At 43.6% G+C, this 15,603-nt stretch overlaps 1 protein-coding gene across 7 annotated transcripts in view; it reads left to right on the top strand.

Moving 5' to 3' along the window:
- CACNA1E (calcium voltage-gated channel subunit alpha1 E) overlaps nucleotides 1-15,603 on the top strand; it is a 501,197-nt gene that overhangs the window by 346,315 nt on the left and 139,279 nt on the right. For all 7 annotated transcript variants that reach the window (XM_045982501.1, XM_045982499.1, XM_045982497.1 and 4 more), the window contains exon 9: nucleotides 6,892-6,995. In XM_045982501.1, the coding sequence (XP_045838457.1) occupies nucleotides 6,892-6,995 (104 nt within the window). The remainder of the gene's footprint in view (nucleotides 1-6,891; nucleotides 6,996-15,603) is intronic.

Below are 15,603 nucleotides of genomic sequence, written 5' to 3'. Positions count from 1 at the left end.
TAGAAACCGCCAACTCTGTGACTCAGGGGTGGGGGGTTGCCACTTTGTAAGGCTGCTCAAAACCCTGATGAGAAAGGGGTATAATGCCTTAAGTCAGATTCCCTGTGAAGAGACGTTGTGACAGATTCCTATGGCAGTGATTTATTGAGGGACTGCTTTCCAGAGAAAACTGTAAGGATATGAGGGAAGCAGGATAGGTTAGGGGGAAAAATGTTAGAGATATGGTTCTAAAAGTTTTAACCTCAGTCTCATCCCACAGGCAGCTCCAGAATGTGAATTGCAACTCAGAGGTGGTCCCCCCGCCCAGGGGAAAATGGGATGGATCACAGATCCCCTTCCATCAGATAATTATTGCCTATCGGACACCCGCCCTCCAAAGGCAGACTTAAATTCCTGGTGAGGCAGGTCTCTCTGCCAGAGCTAGGCTTCTGAGAAGGGTCCACATGTGGGCCATAGCAGCCAACACACATGGCTAATGGGGCAAGGGTGCACCGGCAGGTAGAGACTACCTGATGGAAGAGGGTGGGGTGGGGTGGGGGGGAAATACAGGATTTTCCCCACCCGGGCAGGTGAGAGCCAGCTAGGGAGCAGGGGAAGAGGCCGGGTGGATGAGGGCTATTCTGAATGTAAATCTAGAGCACATCTCGGTCCTGGGCAAAGAGGGACCGTGGATGGCTCAGCATCTGCAGGGAGAAGCTCAGATGTGACTTTCCAACTAGGCTGACAGAACTGATGATTACAAAAGTCAGGTTAATGGTACATTTGAGGAGAGGGAGCTGGTGCCTCGGACAGAGCAGGAGGGAAGCACCGGGCTTACCTGGGGGCTGCTGGCACAGTTACGTACATGGGGAGAGAAGCCATCGAGAGGTCCCCTCACAATTCATAGACGTTTCTGTGCCACACCTACACAGGGTGGTAGGAGTTCGTTCTGACAGGGCATCCCCAGTCTCCTTTCTCTTCTCCTGTGTCCCCTGCTGTATGGCATTCCTTCATCTTCACTTTTTTCTCCTTTTTGTTTCCCCTTCATAGTGAGCCTGTTCTCTGCTTTTCTGGCCTCTGCTGTCTCAGCCAAGGTCGTGTCATAGATGGTCATGTGACTCTTTTTTCCGAAGGATTCAGCGCATCCTTTCCTGACCCCCTGGACCAGATCAGATGCCCCTGTGCATCCCTGCCCGGTGTGGCACCTTCGTGCCCACAGCTGGAGGGCACGTGTGTGTACTGATCTGTTTACTGCAGGTTCCTGTTACCCTGGGCTTCACCAGGGCCAGGACCTGTGGCTGTTTTGCTCATTGTTTATCCCCAGCACTTAGGAGACTGTCACAAAGTATGTGATCCACAAATGTGTGGAACAAAATGTGGCCCTTCAGCTCTGCGGTGTGAACTCTGAGTCCCTCAGGGCGGTAGAGGAGCCGTCACGCTCGGGGCTGGGATGAAGCAGAACGGAAGGGAGGCCGTCAGTGGGGACGTCTGGTGCGCTGCCCTTAGGGAAGGTGGTACTTGGTGGAGTCGGCCTTTGGCTTCTGTCCCTTTTCCTTCCCCACGCTCGCCCTCCCTGAGCTTCCTCTTCCTGGGGCGGTCAGCGGAGGGCTTGGAGGGATGCTTTTGCTGAGAGGAACAGCCCGGTCCTTTGGGCAGCCTCGGGTGCTGGTTGCACCCATGTCTTGACCTGAGATCAGTTGGTGATTTCAAAGAACTCTCCTTGGGACAGAGCCTGTCAGCCCGTGGTTCTCAACTAGAAGCTTATTTTTACCCCTCAGGACACTTGGCAATTCCAGAAACACCTTTCGTTGTTACAGCTGGTGGGGTGCTTCTGGCATCTAGTGAGTAGAAGCCAGGGATCCTGCAAATGAATCCAACGGACAGAATTATCCGGAGTTACCCCATGACCAAGAATCATCCAGCCCAAGATGCTAGCAGTGTCCGGGCTGAGAAACCCAGCCGTAGGCCAGCCCAGGCTTGCCAGCAGATGCTGTCTCCAGCCTGGGAAGCAGCCGTGTCCCACAGATCCTCTTTTTTCCTAAAAGGGCCCTAGAACCCATATCCTCCCTATCCCCGGTTCCAGCTCATTCAGACTCCTTGTTCGGATTTGCTCTGTGAAAGGCGGGTACGTAGTAGAGGCCCTTCAGCATTTCTTCCAGAGCCCCATGGAAGCTTGACAGAGACCTGCTTCCAAGAGGGAAGCTCTGCATCTACAGCTTCAGTCCGGGAGAACCACGGGAACCCCGCCTTGATCTCACTGCCTCCATGCTCCTGTTTCTTTTCAACCTGTTCCTCCCACCCCACCTTCTACCATTTCCCCCAGTCCTCCAGAGATTAATGCGATAATTGCCATGTGTGCCTGTTTACGCAGCGAGTGGGTGTGCTCCCCAACCCCAATCAGGCAGGTTCCCAAAGGAACACATCTCACCGTGTCAGGACTGGAACCTGCTGAGCACTCCTTGTGCAGGTGGGCGGCCACCCCCGACTGCTTTCTCTGTCTGTCATTACCCCCACCGTGTGCACGTGTGCGTGTGTGTGTGTGTCACTCAGAGAGTCAGCAGGCGAGAAAGACAGACATCAGCCAGCCTGCCGGTGGGCCGAGGGGCTGGGCTGGGCTGGGTGGAGAATCCGCGCCCTCACTGAGAGGACATTGCCCTGAAGAAAAACTCTTCTGTAATGGCTGCCAAAGAGTAGGTGTTGCATGACTGGTGGGGAATGAAGATCCTGCTCTGAAGGGAGGAGATTCGTTTAGCCTCAGCTGCTTTGAGGCAGCAGAGGCTAGGCAGGGGAGCTTCCACTGTGAGACTCTTGGGCTGGAAGCCAGAGGAACATGTTCAGAAAGCTCGGGTCTCTTTCCCCACCGTCTCGCTCAGAGTACTTAGCATGGCTGCCTCGAGAAGAAGGCATAGCAGCCTTCTCTCCTGAAGGAAGAGTCGCCAGGGAAAGTAGAGTGTGATGATGCCACAGGTGGGGAGCTTGTCGGAGTCCCAGAAGCAGATGGGTTTGGAGAATGGAGCAGAGGACAAGGCCTTCTCACCTCGGCAGCCTTCCTCCCTTACCCTTCCTGCTGTGACAGGGACACATGGCCTCTTGAGAGAAAACAGTCCCAACTCTGAGGTCACACTGGCCACTTTCTCCTTGGCCTTCTCGACTCCCACCTCACGGGACTTCAGGACACTTGCTCACTCCAGAGTCCTTGGTTACTTTCTTCTTTTTTAATCTCAAAAGACACTTGAGTCCTTGTCTCTCCTACACCGGACAATTTTAAGGTTTTCGTAGTGATGAATCAGAAAGGAGACTGAAGTTCTCATTAGCATCAGAAAGAATCTTGCCATTTTGGAGGAGGGAAACTTGAAGTCCTTTGCCCCCTTCCTGCCAAATTATGTCCCCTTGTCCAGCTCGACTTGTCCTTAATCTACTGACAGGCATGTGAGGTGAAGGGGAGGCCTACTGGTGGGGAAAGGTGGGAGGGGAGTAACCAGGAGGAAGCCTGAGGGAGGGGAGAAAGGTGTAGAGAGGGTGCGGCAAGTCTATTAAAAGGTTTGTGAATAATCTTGGGGAACTGTCAAGCTGGCTTCTCCACAAGAATCTTTACACCATCAGTCATCTGTAATAACTCCCCAGGGTACAGTGCCGCTGGCCCTAGTGTCCTCCTAGCCTTTCTTTTTCTCTTTCTCTTCCCCTTTCTCTTTTTCTCATCAAACAGAGCCTGGTGCCATTGTGGGTAACAATGTTTCTTAAAAAACAATTCAGACAAAGCTTGAGGGGAATTTCAGAATGAACAATTCTGGGGGATACATTTTAAGCAGGAGAATGTTCTTATGCAAATTGTGGTCGTGTATTGGTTAGTTGACAAATACTTCATGTGCCGAACCCTTCACTAGGTACTATGTATAGAAACGGACAGTTAAGGTTCTTACCTTAAGGTGGGTTAAACCCAAAGCCAGTGCGTTCTCAACAGATGGATAAAGAGACACTGTGTGTCATTGTTTTTTTCTGGCAGAATTGAGAAGTGTTTTCCAGATGTTAGGCCCACGAGGAGAGTCCTTTCATCCCTGCATTTCACAGGCTGTATTTCCTCATATGTTAAAAGATTTCCTTTACAAAAGGACGTTTCATAATCCAGGAAGTATATGAAATGATATTAAAGTTAATAATGTTTCAGGCTAAGGGGAAAATAGAATCTGTTGTGTTTCCTAAGTTTCTTTGGTTACAGAAGCTCATTTCCCACAGAACACATTCACGCGGATGACTAGCAATGTGGAGAACGCGATTTGGGAAATGCTCTTCACTCCATAGCATCTCGGGCAAATCGTCCCCCTACAGAAATTGCGTCTCGCCATCCTCAGACTGTAGCTCAGTCACTCCTGGGACCAAAGGCGCCTTAACAGCACGTTTCATGATTGCCATGGCCGGTACCAACTCAGACGTACTGGCAGCTGAGCTCTGATCTGGGTACCAGGAGTGGACTCGGTCCTTGCTGCCAAAGAATGCTAGGGGGCTGGGGACACTGGCTAAGCCATCTAGTGGATGAAACTTGTTGGTCTGGTGCACCGCTGGTGAGCCATCCAAGCTAACCAGTCTTTACAAAATGTTGCATTTGTCATCATGAATAAAGATAGAGCTATTTATACAAGGGTCATGTAATCCATCCTTCAGCTTATAGGAAGAACCATGTCTAAACTGTCTCAGAAAAAATAGCTTCCTCTGTTCATTAAAATCTCTTGTGGCTGGCCCTCAGCATCTAGCTTCTTCTACATCTCTCTGATAATCAGGAGCAGTTTTCTCTGAGGTCTGGTCCACATCTTCCCTGCTTGCATTTAACTGACCAGACCCGGTTGAACTGAAGAGTTAGATCTGACACACACTGAAGTTGGCAGACCCCACCTTTGCCCCACTGTTCAGCAGGTGTTTGGTTTTAAGTTATATTCTGCTTCATTTGCAGTCATCTGGCTCTGAACGGTGTGGGGGCAAGATGAAAGACACAAGTTTGGTAAAAGAGGTTGCCTTAAAAGTTGTTTTTTTTTTTTTAAAACATCTGTTTTTACTTATCTGACAATGTATTTTGCCATTTTTGAGGGATTGTTTTGCTGGAATAGAATCTTGATAGACAAATATTTTCTTTAAGCACTTTGAACATATCCTATTGCCTTCTTTTTTTTTTAAGATTTTTATTTGTTTATTTAACAGACAGAGATCACAAGTAGGCAGAGAGACAGACAGAGAGAGAGGAGGACGCAGGCTCCTTGCTGAACAGAGAGCCCGATGGAGGGCTCTATCCCAGGACCTTGAGTCATGGCCTGAGCCAAAGACAGAGACTTTAACCCATAGAGCCACCCAGGTGCCCCTTAAAAGTAATTTTTAATGGAAAAATCTACTATATGGTGATAGCTTCCAGGATCAGTGGGAAACTATAATCTGTGGATATCTGAATGGGAGGCATAAAGAAAATTAGATAATTTTTTTTAAAATATTTTATTTATTTATTTATTTATTTATTTTATTTTATTTTTTTAGAGAGAGAGAGAGTGCATGAGAGGGGAAAAGGTCAGAGGGAGAAGTAGACTCCCCATGGGGCCAGGAACCTGATGCGGGACTCGATCCCAGGACTCCAGGATCATGACCTGAGCCAAAGGCAGTTGCTCAACCAACTGAGCCACACAGGTGCCCCCAAAATTAGATAATTTTGAGAGAAAAGATAGAATGCCCTAGAAGTCCACAGAAAGCATGAGAACAATGAGTCAAAATATGTTTGCAAAGTTGAGTAGCAAGAGGGAGAAAAAGGTAAATCACAGGGACAAAGAAACACTTTGCCATAGAAATTCCGAGTTCAGATCTTAATTTTACTAATTTAGCCTGTGAATCTTAGGCATGGCATTTGACTTCGATGGCTTTGTTTCTCCAGTGAACTGAGAATAAAAAGTTTTTAACTGTTTCAAATGGGTATTAAGATTTGCCTGTGAGGGGCCTGTGGGGGTGGGGGGAATTTTAAAGCCCTGAGTATGTAAAATGCAATTCAGGGAGACTATTTAGAAAGACTTGGGGTTGATATTATGGGGAGAGAGAGTCAAGGTGAGGTTTAGTTGAGAGGTTCAGGTGTTAGAGAAGAGTTTTCAAAACATTCCCACACTGTTTCTAGTTCTGAATAAGACATCGTTCCAAGAGCTGCTGCCTTGGCTAAGCCATGTGGTATAATCCTTGCTCAATCCCCCACCATCCAAGGGTCTTGAATCTCCCTTATAGTATAAAAATCCAGAATGCGAATTTCCAAGCACTTTGACTTCACTGTGTGTTAGCATTAGAGAGAAGGGGAGGGTTTGCTCTTTAGATTTATTCCTTGTTCTGTCCAGAGCCTTGCTGGGGCCAAGCCTGAGCCAGCTCTGTACTATTGGACTCTGATAGAAGAAAGCAAGCCAGAGCTGAGGGTAAAGGGCTGAGCAGGAAGTGGCTGACACTAATGTCCCCCCCAGCAGCCCTGTCAAGGCTGTCGCCAGCATCCAGGGACTGGACTGATGGCCATAGCTTGCCTCTGACTTTTTGACAGTTCATCCAATGTAGACTACAAAAGCTTGGAAATGACATCACTAAATACTATAAAACCTGTAGTTGTTTCCATGACCTTGAAGAAGTACTTGACCTCACTGGATTTAGCTATCTCAGCTGTTAAGTGAGGGGGTTGGACGATTCCTACTCAGGACATCGCGCAAGGCTCATGCAGGGTCATTGACTCTGTACATGGTGGAATATGAGTTAACCCACAGGAACCCCAAGCTGGGAATGAAGCAGGCCGTGTTCATTGTATTGACCTGCGTGCTTGTTATATCGCCATATATGTGAAGCTTCAGGAAGGGAGGCCTTCTCCTGGCAGATGGTTTTGGTAAAATATTAAGGAACCATTTTTCTTTCTTTCAGACCAATGATGCCTTAGGAGCCACCTGGAACTGGCTGTACTTCATCCCCCTCATCATCATTGGATCCTTCTTTGTTCTCAACCTAGTTCTGGGAGTGCTCTCCGGGTAAGCCAGATTCTCTCTTCTTCACTTCTTTCTAACTGTGAACTAATGCTCCTGACCACCGACCCACTCATTCATTGAACATTCATTTGGAAGACATTTACTGAGCAAGCCCCCGTACCAGTTGCTATTCCGGGTGTGGTAGATGCGGTAGTGAACACTGTTCTCATTGTGTTTATTTTCTTAGGCGTTAAAAAAATATTTAAACCACGTACCATATTGAACATGATATCTAGTGAGAGTTCACGTATCCATCCGTCCTTTCACTCAGCAGTCATAGACCTTCTTTGTCAGTCACCGTGCTGGTTGTGATATAAAGTGGAGTAAGATGCAATCTTTACCCTCAAAGAGTATTGTTCTGTCATTTATTGAATGTCGAATCCCATATTTGTAGCTTGGATTAGTGTACCTCAGTCAGCAAGTACGCAATATCCAGTGCATGGTGAGCATTGCCAAGAGCACACAAAGTCTTGGGCATGATTCCTTCCTTAAGAAAACTGTACTTTGTGGGGCACCAGAGTGACTTAGTCGGTTAAGTGTCTGACTCTTGATTTCAGCTGGGGTCACGATCTTAGGGTCACGGGATTGAGCTTTCCATCAGGCTGTGTGCTCACCATGGAGTTGCTTGGGATTCTCTCTCTGTCTCTCCCTCTGCCCCCTCCCCCACCCCTCTCTCTCTCTCTCTCTCTCTCTTTCTCTCAAATATATAAATCTTAAAAAAAAAAAAGAAAATTGTATTTTGTAGACAGGACAAAACACTTGAAAGAGTGAGGGAATGCACATTCTTTTACTTATTAATGTAAGCTGTAAATCATTTGGTGGAAGGAACAAATCTATTAATTCTGAAGTTATCAGGAATGGCTTCATAAAGGACTGGCCTTTTGCTTGGATGTACAAGATGTAATAGGATAAAACAGAATATATGTGAGTGAACATTCCAGAAAGGAGAGCACCAAACCGTAAGCAAAAATGAAGAAATGGGACTTATCTTCCAGTGGGAAAAGATTGTAATGCAACCTAACTTATCTAGGCTAAAACTTTACTTTGGGAAATGAAAAATATAAAATAGGGCTATAACAGGGGTCAATTTTAGAGGGTTTACATTTCTCTAAGCAAAACTGGACTTAATTTCTTCTCTGAGTGGCATAAGTTCTTCAAGCGGAAGTTAGGTGGTGGTACTTCTGTTTCAACATAGTGGACTGAACCAAGTTTGTCCTGCATTGTAACTCTACAAACACAGGAAAAAATTTTTTAGAAGGGCATAGTGATAAGACAGGAGAGGAAATGACAAAGATGAGAGATGTCAACAAAAGTTTCGAAGTCAGAGAGTAAATGGTAACCAATCTAGTGGTGGGAAAGCTGAGGTTTAATGCTCTTTGGTGAGGAACGCCAATAAAAAGCCAAATTGATTGTCCTTTAGAACCTTCCACAGTCCTGGAGAGGCTCCAGGTATGTCTGAGAGATAAAGAATGGGTGGCACTAAAAATAAGAAGTTTGGTTAAAAGTCCTTGTAAGGAATACTTTGATGCCTTCTGACCAACACCCTAAATCTCTACCTCCAAACACTTCTGACCGGTATCTGCCCCGCCGAACCGCCCACCCCAGCCAAAGTCGGAAGACTTCCTGTCTCTTTGGAGGCTGAATCAGAAATTTGCAATGGCAACATCAGGTGCTTCTGAGGGTAGGGGTGAAAGGTTGTAGTGAAGTCCGCAAACGGAACATCATGCTTCCAGCCCATATCTACTGTTGACTCATGGAAGTTGATCGAGCTGGTAAGAGTTAGTAGGATTCCTCTGTGGGGAAACTGTCCGTCTTAAGAGAAGAATCTAAGTACGCTGACACCTGAGGATGGCCAGAGAAATGGCTCCCACCCATCACCCTCAGTGAGGCTCCTATTAGTTTATAATGGCTGCTGCAATAAATTAACACAACGAGGTGGCTTCACACTGTGAAAGATATTAACTCTTTCACAGTTCTGGAGCCTAGAGGTCCAAAATCTGGCAGGGCGTTATTCCCTGAGAGGGCTCAAGGGGGGAATTTATTTCCTTCCTCTTAAAGTCACTGATGACTCCAAGTATTCCTTGGCTTGTGGCTGCATTACCCTGCTCTCTTACTCTGTGGTCACATTGCCTCCTTCTCTTTTGTCTAAAATCTCCCTGGGCCTCTTTCTTATGAGGTCACTTGTCATTGGATTTAGGGTCACTTGTATATTCCAGGATGACCTCTTCATCTCCAGACCCTTAATTTAATTGCATCCAGCAAGGATTCTTTTTCCAAATAAGGTAACACTCATAGGATCCAGGAATGAGGATGTTGATAAATATATATATATATATATATATATATATATATATTTTTTTTTTTTTTTAACGTATTTTTTGGTAAGGGCATTCAACCCACTACACTCATCATTTTAGAAGCTCTAGCCATACACACAAGTTTCCAATAAGCCTTTTGAGACTTGCTCTTAAATATTAATGCACAGGTAGAGGTTACCAGCATTTGAAGAAAATGTTCAAAACAAAAGACAAAAAATAATACATTAAAAAAAGGAATTAGATGGAATATCAATGATGCAGGGAGCAAAAGACTTAAAAAGCATAATTGATATCAGCAGAGATAGGAGAGAAATAATTTTATCCACAAACTAACATTGCTATTTAAAAAAGAATATTTAGCCATTAGGAAGAGCCCTTGGGAATTAGTGTAAAATAAATAATGTAAAATTTACATTAATGTAATATGAATTAATATAAAAATGTAAATGTGATGAAAATAATGAGGTAGTAAATGGTTGGAATATGAAATTAATGAAATCACCTAGAAAGTAGAGCAAAAATAAGAAAATCAAAGAGTTTGTCCAACATTCAACTATTAAGAGTTCCATAAAGGGAACAGGGAAGTGGAGAGGAAGAAATTTACAAAGAAAAATATTGAAAATGTTTCCAGAATCAGTAAACACACATTGCCAGAGCAAAAGGTCTGTTGAAACGTGTGCAAGGATAGTCTTTGAGGGGGAGTTGGAGAACCTGGGCAGCCGTAATTGGGGTGGTAGATAGGTAAGCTGTTGTATGCATATCATGGCATGCTAGGCAGTCATTAGGAGCAACAAATACCGTATACACATGGCAACATAGACTATTTTTAAAAGGACAGAGTTTAGTGAAAACAAGAAGAAATAGCATGGTATAATACCAGCCACATAAATAAAAATACATGCACATGCAATACATAGTTTGTAAGAATGCTTTCCAATAAAAAGTATACATTGAATACAAGTTTCTCTTGCTATCTGAAAATAAAACATTTTTTGTTTTTTATTGAAATACAATTAACATACAATGTTAAATTAGTTTCAGATGTTCAGCCTGTTGATTTGACAATTCTCTACATTACCTGGTGCATACCATGATATGTGTAGTCACCATCTGTCACCATATAACATTATTACAATATTATTGGTCATATTGCCTAAACTGTACTCTTTGGCTTTGTGGCTTATTTTGTCATTAGAAATTTGTAACTCAGTCCTTTCATCCATTTTGCCCATCCCCCCACTATTCTTCCCTCTCAGGCAACCACCAGTTCTCTGTATTTAAGCATCAGGTTTTTGTTCATTTGTTCCTTTGTACATCATATGGTATTTGTCTTTCTTTGTCTGACTTATTTCACTTCACATAATACCCTCTAGGTCCATCTGTGTTGTCACAAATGACAAGACCTCATTCTTTTTTATGACCTAGTAATATTCCATTGCCTATGTATACCACATCTTCTTTATCTTCTATGGATGCACACTTGAGTTGCTTCCATATCTTGGCTATTGCGGAGAGTGCTGCAGTAAGCTTAGGGGTGCTTTAATCTTTTCAAATTAGTGTTTTTGCTTTCTTGGATAAATACCTAGTAGTGCAATTAATGAAGCACATGGTATTTCTATTTTTAAATTTTTGAGGAATCTCCATACTGTTTTCCACAGTAGTTGCACCAACTTATATTCCTACAGACAGTGTTTGAGGGTTCCCTTTTCTCCACGTCCTTGCTAACACATTTCTTACCCTTTTGCTATCATATCTATTCTGATATGATATGTATGATATGATATCTCATTGTGTTTTGATTTTCATTTCTTTGATTAGTGATGTTGAGCATCTTTTCATGGGTCTGTTGGCCATTTGTGCATTATTTTTGGACAAATGTCTATTCAGGTCCCCTGTCCATTTTTTAGTATGACTTTGTGGGGTTTGTTTTTTTTTTTTTTTTTTAGGTGTTGAATTGAAAGTAGAGCATTGTTTTGAAATCTTTCATAAACCAATGTGACAGAAAGTAAAGAAGCAGTTACCATTTCATAAAGGCAAAAATGCTCTTTGGATTTTTTTTGGTTATCAAAAATAGGTACTAATGTGGGTTTTTCATGAAAGCAAAATGGTATAAAGCAAAATTTCAGATACTGGGGGAAACCTGCATATTGTAATGGTAATTTGTATAGCAGAGAGATGGGAGGCAGGTATAGAGATAAAAGGGAACAAGTGAATTTAATTAATAATGAAAATACCCACTGAGCACTTGACACAACTGATGAAAAGAGACCACACCAAGATAAAGACATCACAAAATTTCAGAGCATCTGAATAAAGATAATATTCCAAAAGCTTTTGGTTATTGGGAAGACAATATATTTTGCCAAAGAAAAACCAGGAATTAGGGCAGCTTTGGGCTTCTCATTAATAACTGAAAGTTAGAAATGAACAGAGAAGTTCCTAAAACTTTTTGAAGGAAAAAAATTTCCAAGGTGGAATTCTATACCCAGCCCAAATAGCAGTAATTTATGAGCTTGGAATAGCAGTATTTTGGGACACTTTCTGAAGAAGTTACTGGAAAATGTGAGTCACTAATTAATTCCTAAGAATAAGGAATTAATTGAAGAATGAGAAGGACATGATATTTATACAAACAAGGGATTTGGTAGAGGAGAGAGACAAAGGGAATTCCAGGATGATGATGAGAGGAAGTCTGCCATGACAGCTGTCAGAATGCCTAGAGAACAGCAAGTTCAGATTTGAATAGAGTGACAACTCTGAGAATGAAACAAGTATATTCCCTGATATATATTATATTCAGAAAAATTTAATGGTTTTGTGAAGATTTTATATATATATATTTATATTTATATATTTATATATATTTATATTTATATATTTAAAATATATACAAATATGTTCGCATTGTATATAAATATATAAATTCATATTTGTATTTGTACGCACCTACCTCCATCTAAGCAATTCTACAAAATACAAAAGTGTTACCATAAAGGAATATAAGCATAGGGAGTTTTCTCTGCAGCTGTCAACTGGATTTTCATTGTTAACACTGGAATGTGAGATAACCCCTTATGGGGCTATCATTGTCTTGAGGGTAAGGAAGGAGGTAAATATGGGGAGGGAAGGTACTGTCAAAGACTAAAATCTTGGGTTCCACAGTAAGAGTCTTTAAGCAGTATCTAAAATTGAAATATGAAAAAATAGCCATTGTGTAAGTATGATATTCAGAAAATTGGAAGCAACTACCAGAAAGAAATACAGGTAGAAGTTACAAGTGGTGGTTTCTGGGGAATGAGATTTAGGAGCAGGGAGGGGTGAGGCAGTGGACGGCTATCTCTTCATGATAAGTCTCTTTAAAACATCTGACTTTAAAACTCAGTGTGCATCACTTTGAGAAAAATAGAAATACAATTTTAAAGTAAAAATGCTGCACTTACATTAAAGTGTAGGATGAAAGGGATGTATAAGACCATTCATCTGGCATCAGTGGGGGAAGGATTGGCATGGAGAGAGACCAGATTCATAGGACTAAGGAGGAAACAACCATACTAGTCCAAGTATGTAGTACTGAGAGCCTGTGGTGACTTGTGAAATGGTTATGAAGTAAGAGCAGGGGACATTGTTAAGGCATTCTTAATACTGTGTATCATGAGCAGAAAGTTCTAAGACATAATGGGACTTCGCAAATATGTGCTCATTCAGTGAGCAATTACCGGCATCCTCGATGTGCAGGCACTGCGGCAGGTAGTTTGCTCTCCGTACCCTGCACCTGCAACTCAGATGCTCTCTCTCAATGACGACTTACTCAAGGGGCCTGACCACCGACTTCATTCTTCATGTATTTCTACAGAGGGGATAGCTCTAATTTATGGAATCTGACTTGATCTTCTTTATCCTTACTTGTTTCCAAAGTTTGTCTCCGTGTTAATTCAGAAAATTCAAGTCCTCTTCTTACTATTGGAAGAGGGAGAAAGGCAGATGCTGTGCTAACAATCATTAGTGTTCCCGATAAGGCTTCGATATGGGCTCAAGATATATTTTAACAGAGCTAGACATAGGACAGAGCACTGCCCTCTGGGACAATTCTTATATCTAACCATATCCTCTCTAATGGACCAGGTCTGGTTTGGGGTTGTATCTTTTAGTTCTCCTGCATCCTTCTTCTGATGAGAAAGAGTGGCACATTGGGGGAAGCAAGGTCTTTGGCACGTGACAGTCATGAGTGAGACCCTTATCTTGCCACTTTCCAGCATTGTTCATCTGGACCAGTTGCTCTGAGCCCGCTTCCTCCTCTGTGAATTGGGATAGCATTTTCTCTCACAGGCAGAGGCCTAGCCTGGAGTCTGGCACAGAGCAGCCTCCAGCTCTTATACCTTTGATAGTACTGACGTTCATTTTCTCTACCTGTTACATCTAGGTGGCCGTCATCTAAGTAGCAGCCTGTGGTGTTTGGCTTGAATTGGCTGTGAGGCCGTCAGCTCCTCTCTGACAGGGAGACAGCCTCCTCAGGCTGGGAGATGAAACAGGGCTGGGGTGGCGTATGTCTCCTTAGCACTTCTGGAGAAGCCTAGGAAGTGACAACAGCAGCTGGGAACAGCTGGTGTGAATAAATTCTGACATTTCAAGGAGTGTTAACAATAGGGGCCTTACAGGCTAGGACTGAAATATCTCTGTCCTGGTTTCTTTTTCACATTCTGAGGCCCAACAGATCAACCCATGTACTGGTGTCTGCGGAGGTTCGGCGGCGGCTAGTTCTATGTGTAAAGGGGCTAAGGATGCTCCCTTCTGCTTGGTCTGGTTCTCCCATTCCTCTGGAGGGGATGTTGGCTTTCTCTTTGGAGTGTGTGGTTAGGATTTGTGCTTGAGAGCCAGAGAAAAGCTTAGGAGGTTTTATTTCCAGGGGACGTGTTCCCTGTGCCCCGTGGGCAGTTTGAATATTATGTACCCAAGGCTTTCCTAAAGCAGAGACCGAAGGCAGTGGAAAGAGGAACCCCTGTGTCGACAAGTGACAAGAGGGGTCTGGGCGAGAAGGGGCAAGTAGCCTATGCCCGTCCTCCTGGCCCGCTGGATACTCAATGTGGAAATGGCTGAGGCACCCATCTCAGGGGCAGGGGACTTGGGGAAAGAAGGGCGGTCAGCTTCAGTGTATTTAAAGAGGAAGTATGGATAGAAGCATTGCAGCATTTTTACTAGTCTCAGAGGAAATGGGATTTGATAAAAACCATTAGCTTAAGCTTGAAGAGAAGCAGAGCTTCCCGTCTCCATGGAAACAAACCAGGGCTGCATAAGCACAGGACTGCAGGGCAGAAGGCTCACACTAACAGACAGTGACCCTGAGCTAGCCTGTTGCCTCTGTCTATTACTCCCAGGGCTTCTGGAGAGAGGGGAAGGTGAGCTTGGGGGAGTAGTTGTATTGTCTCCAAACTAGGACGGGGACAGCCAGGCCAGAGACGGCTTACAGATGCACACGGGGAGCAATTGAAAACCTCATGTATACAAAGCATGCCATCGTTTTCAAAGCTCCTTTTCTTCCTTTTCAATAGCTCGATGTGGCACAACTAGACAAAGGCTGGCCAAGGGTTAGCCTAGAATATCACCCTTTCCATACAGACTTGGTGCAAGTTTTAATCTGTACATGCATGGACGCACACACTTACTCACACACACTGGGTCTTCATGTAAACAACATGACCTGGTACATACAAGGTAGAAAAAGCCAGGACCCGCTCTCCCAGTCCTCTTGCCCTAAGGACTAATGGGAGGGGGTGAGCTTTCTGAATTAGAGGAGGAATTCTTCTGGTTGCATCTCTTATGTGAATGGAGTGGTTCTCATAACAAGCAAAGTGACAGTTGACTGTCTGTCTTGACACCAAACTCATTTGCTGAGTGGGTTTGACGATTTAGTGCAATTTCATAAATGTTTATTGAATATTTGCTATGCAGTAGACACTTTGCCCGACTGAGATTACAATGATAAATAAAATAAAGAGATTATAGATATATTAAGGAAATAATTCAAAATACATGTCATGGAATCTCAGTTCAAGGAGATCCAGAATTTTAGCCCTATCAAAAGCTATTTATATAATATTCATATATATCATATATTTTTTGGAAGATTTATATAGATCACATATTTGAGTGCCTACTATCTTGCAGGGCATTGTTAAAAACACAAAAGTGAATAGGACCTAGGTCCTGTCCACAAGGAAGACACCAACAAATGTACCTTCAGTATTAAACTTTGCATCTCCTGAATCACCTGCCCTCACTTCTCTTTGGATATTAGA

Source organism: Meles meles, chromosome 17 (assembly GCF_922984935.1).
Source record: "Meles meles chromosome 17, mMelMel3.1 paternal haplotype, whole genome shotgun sequence".
Lineage (NCBI taxonomy): Eukaryota > Metazoa > Chordata > Mammalia > Carnivora > Mustelidae > Meles > Meles meles.
The sequence above is the reverse complement of the archived record's forward strand: the minus strand, read 5'-3'. Positions and strand labels throughout refer to the sequence as shown.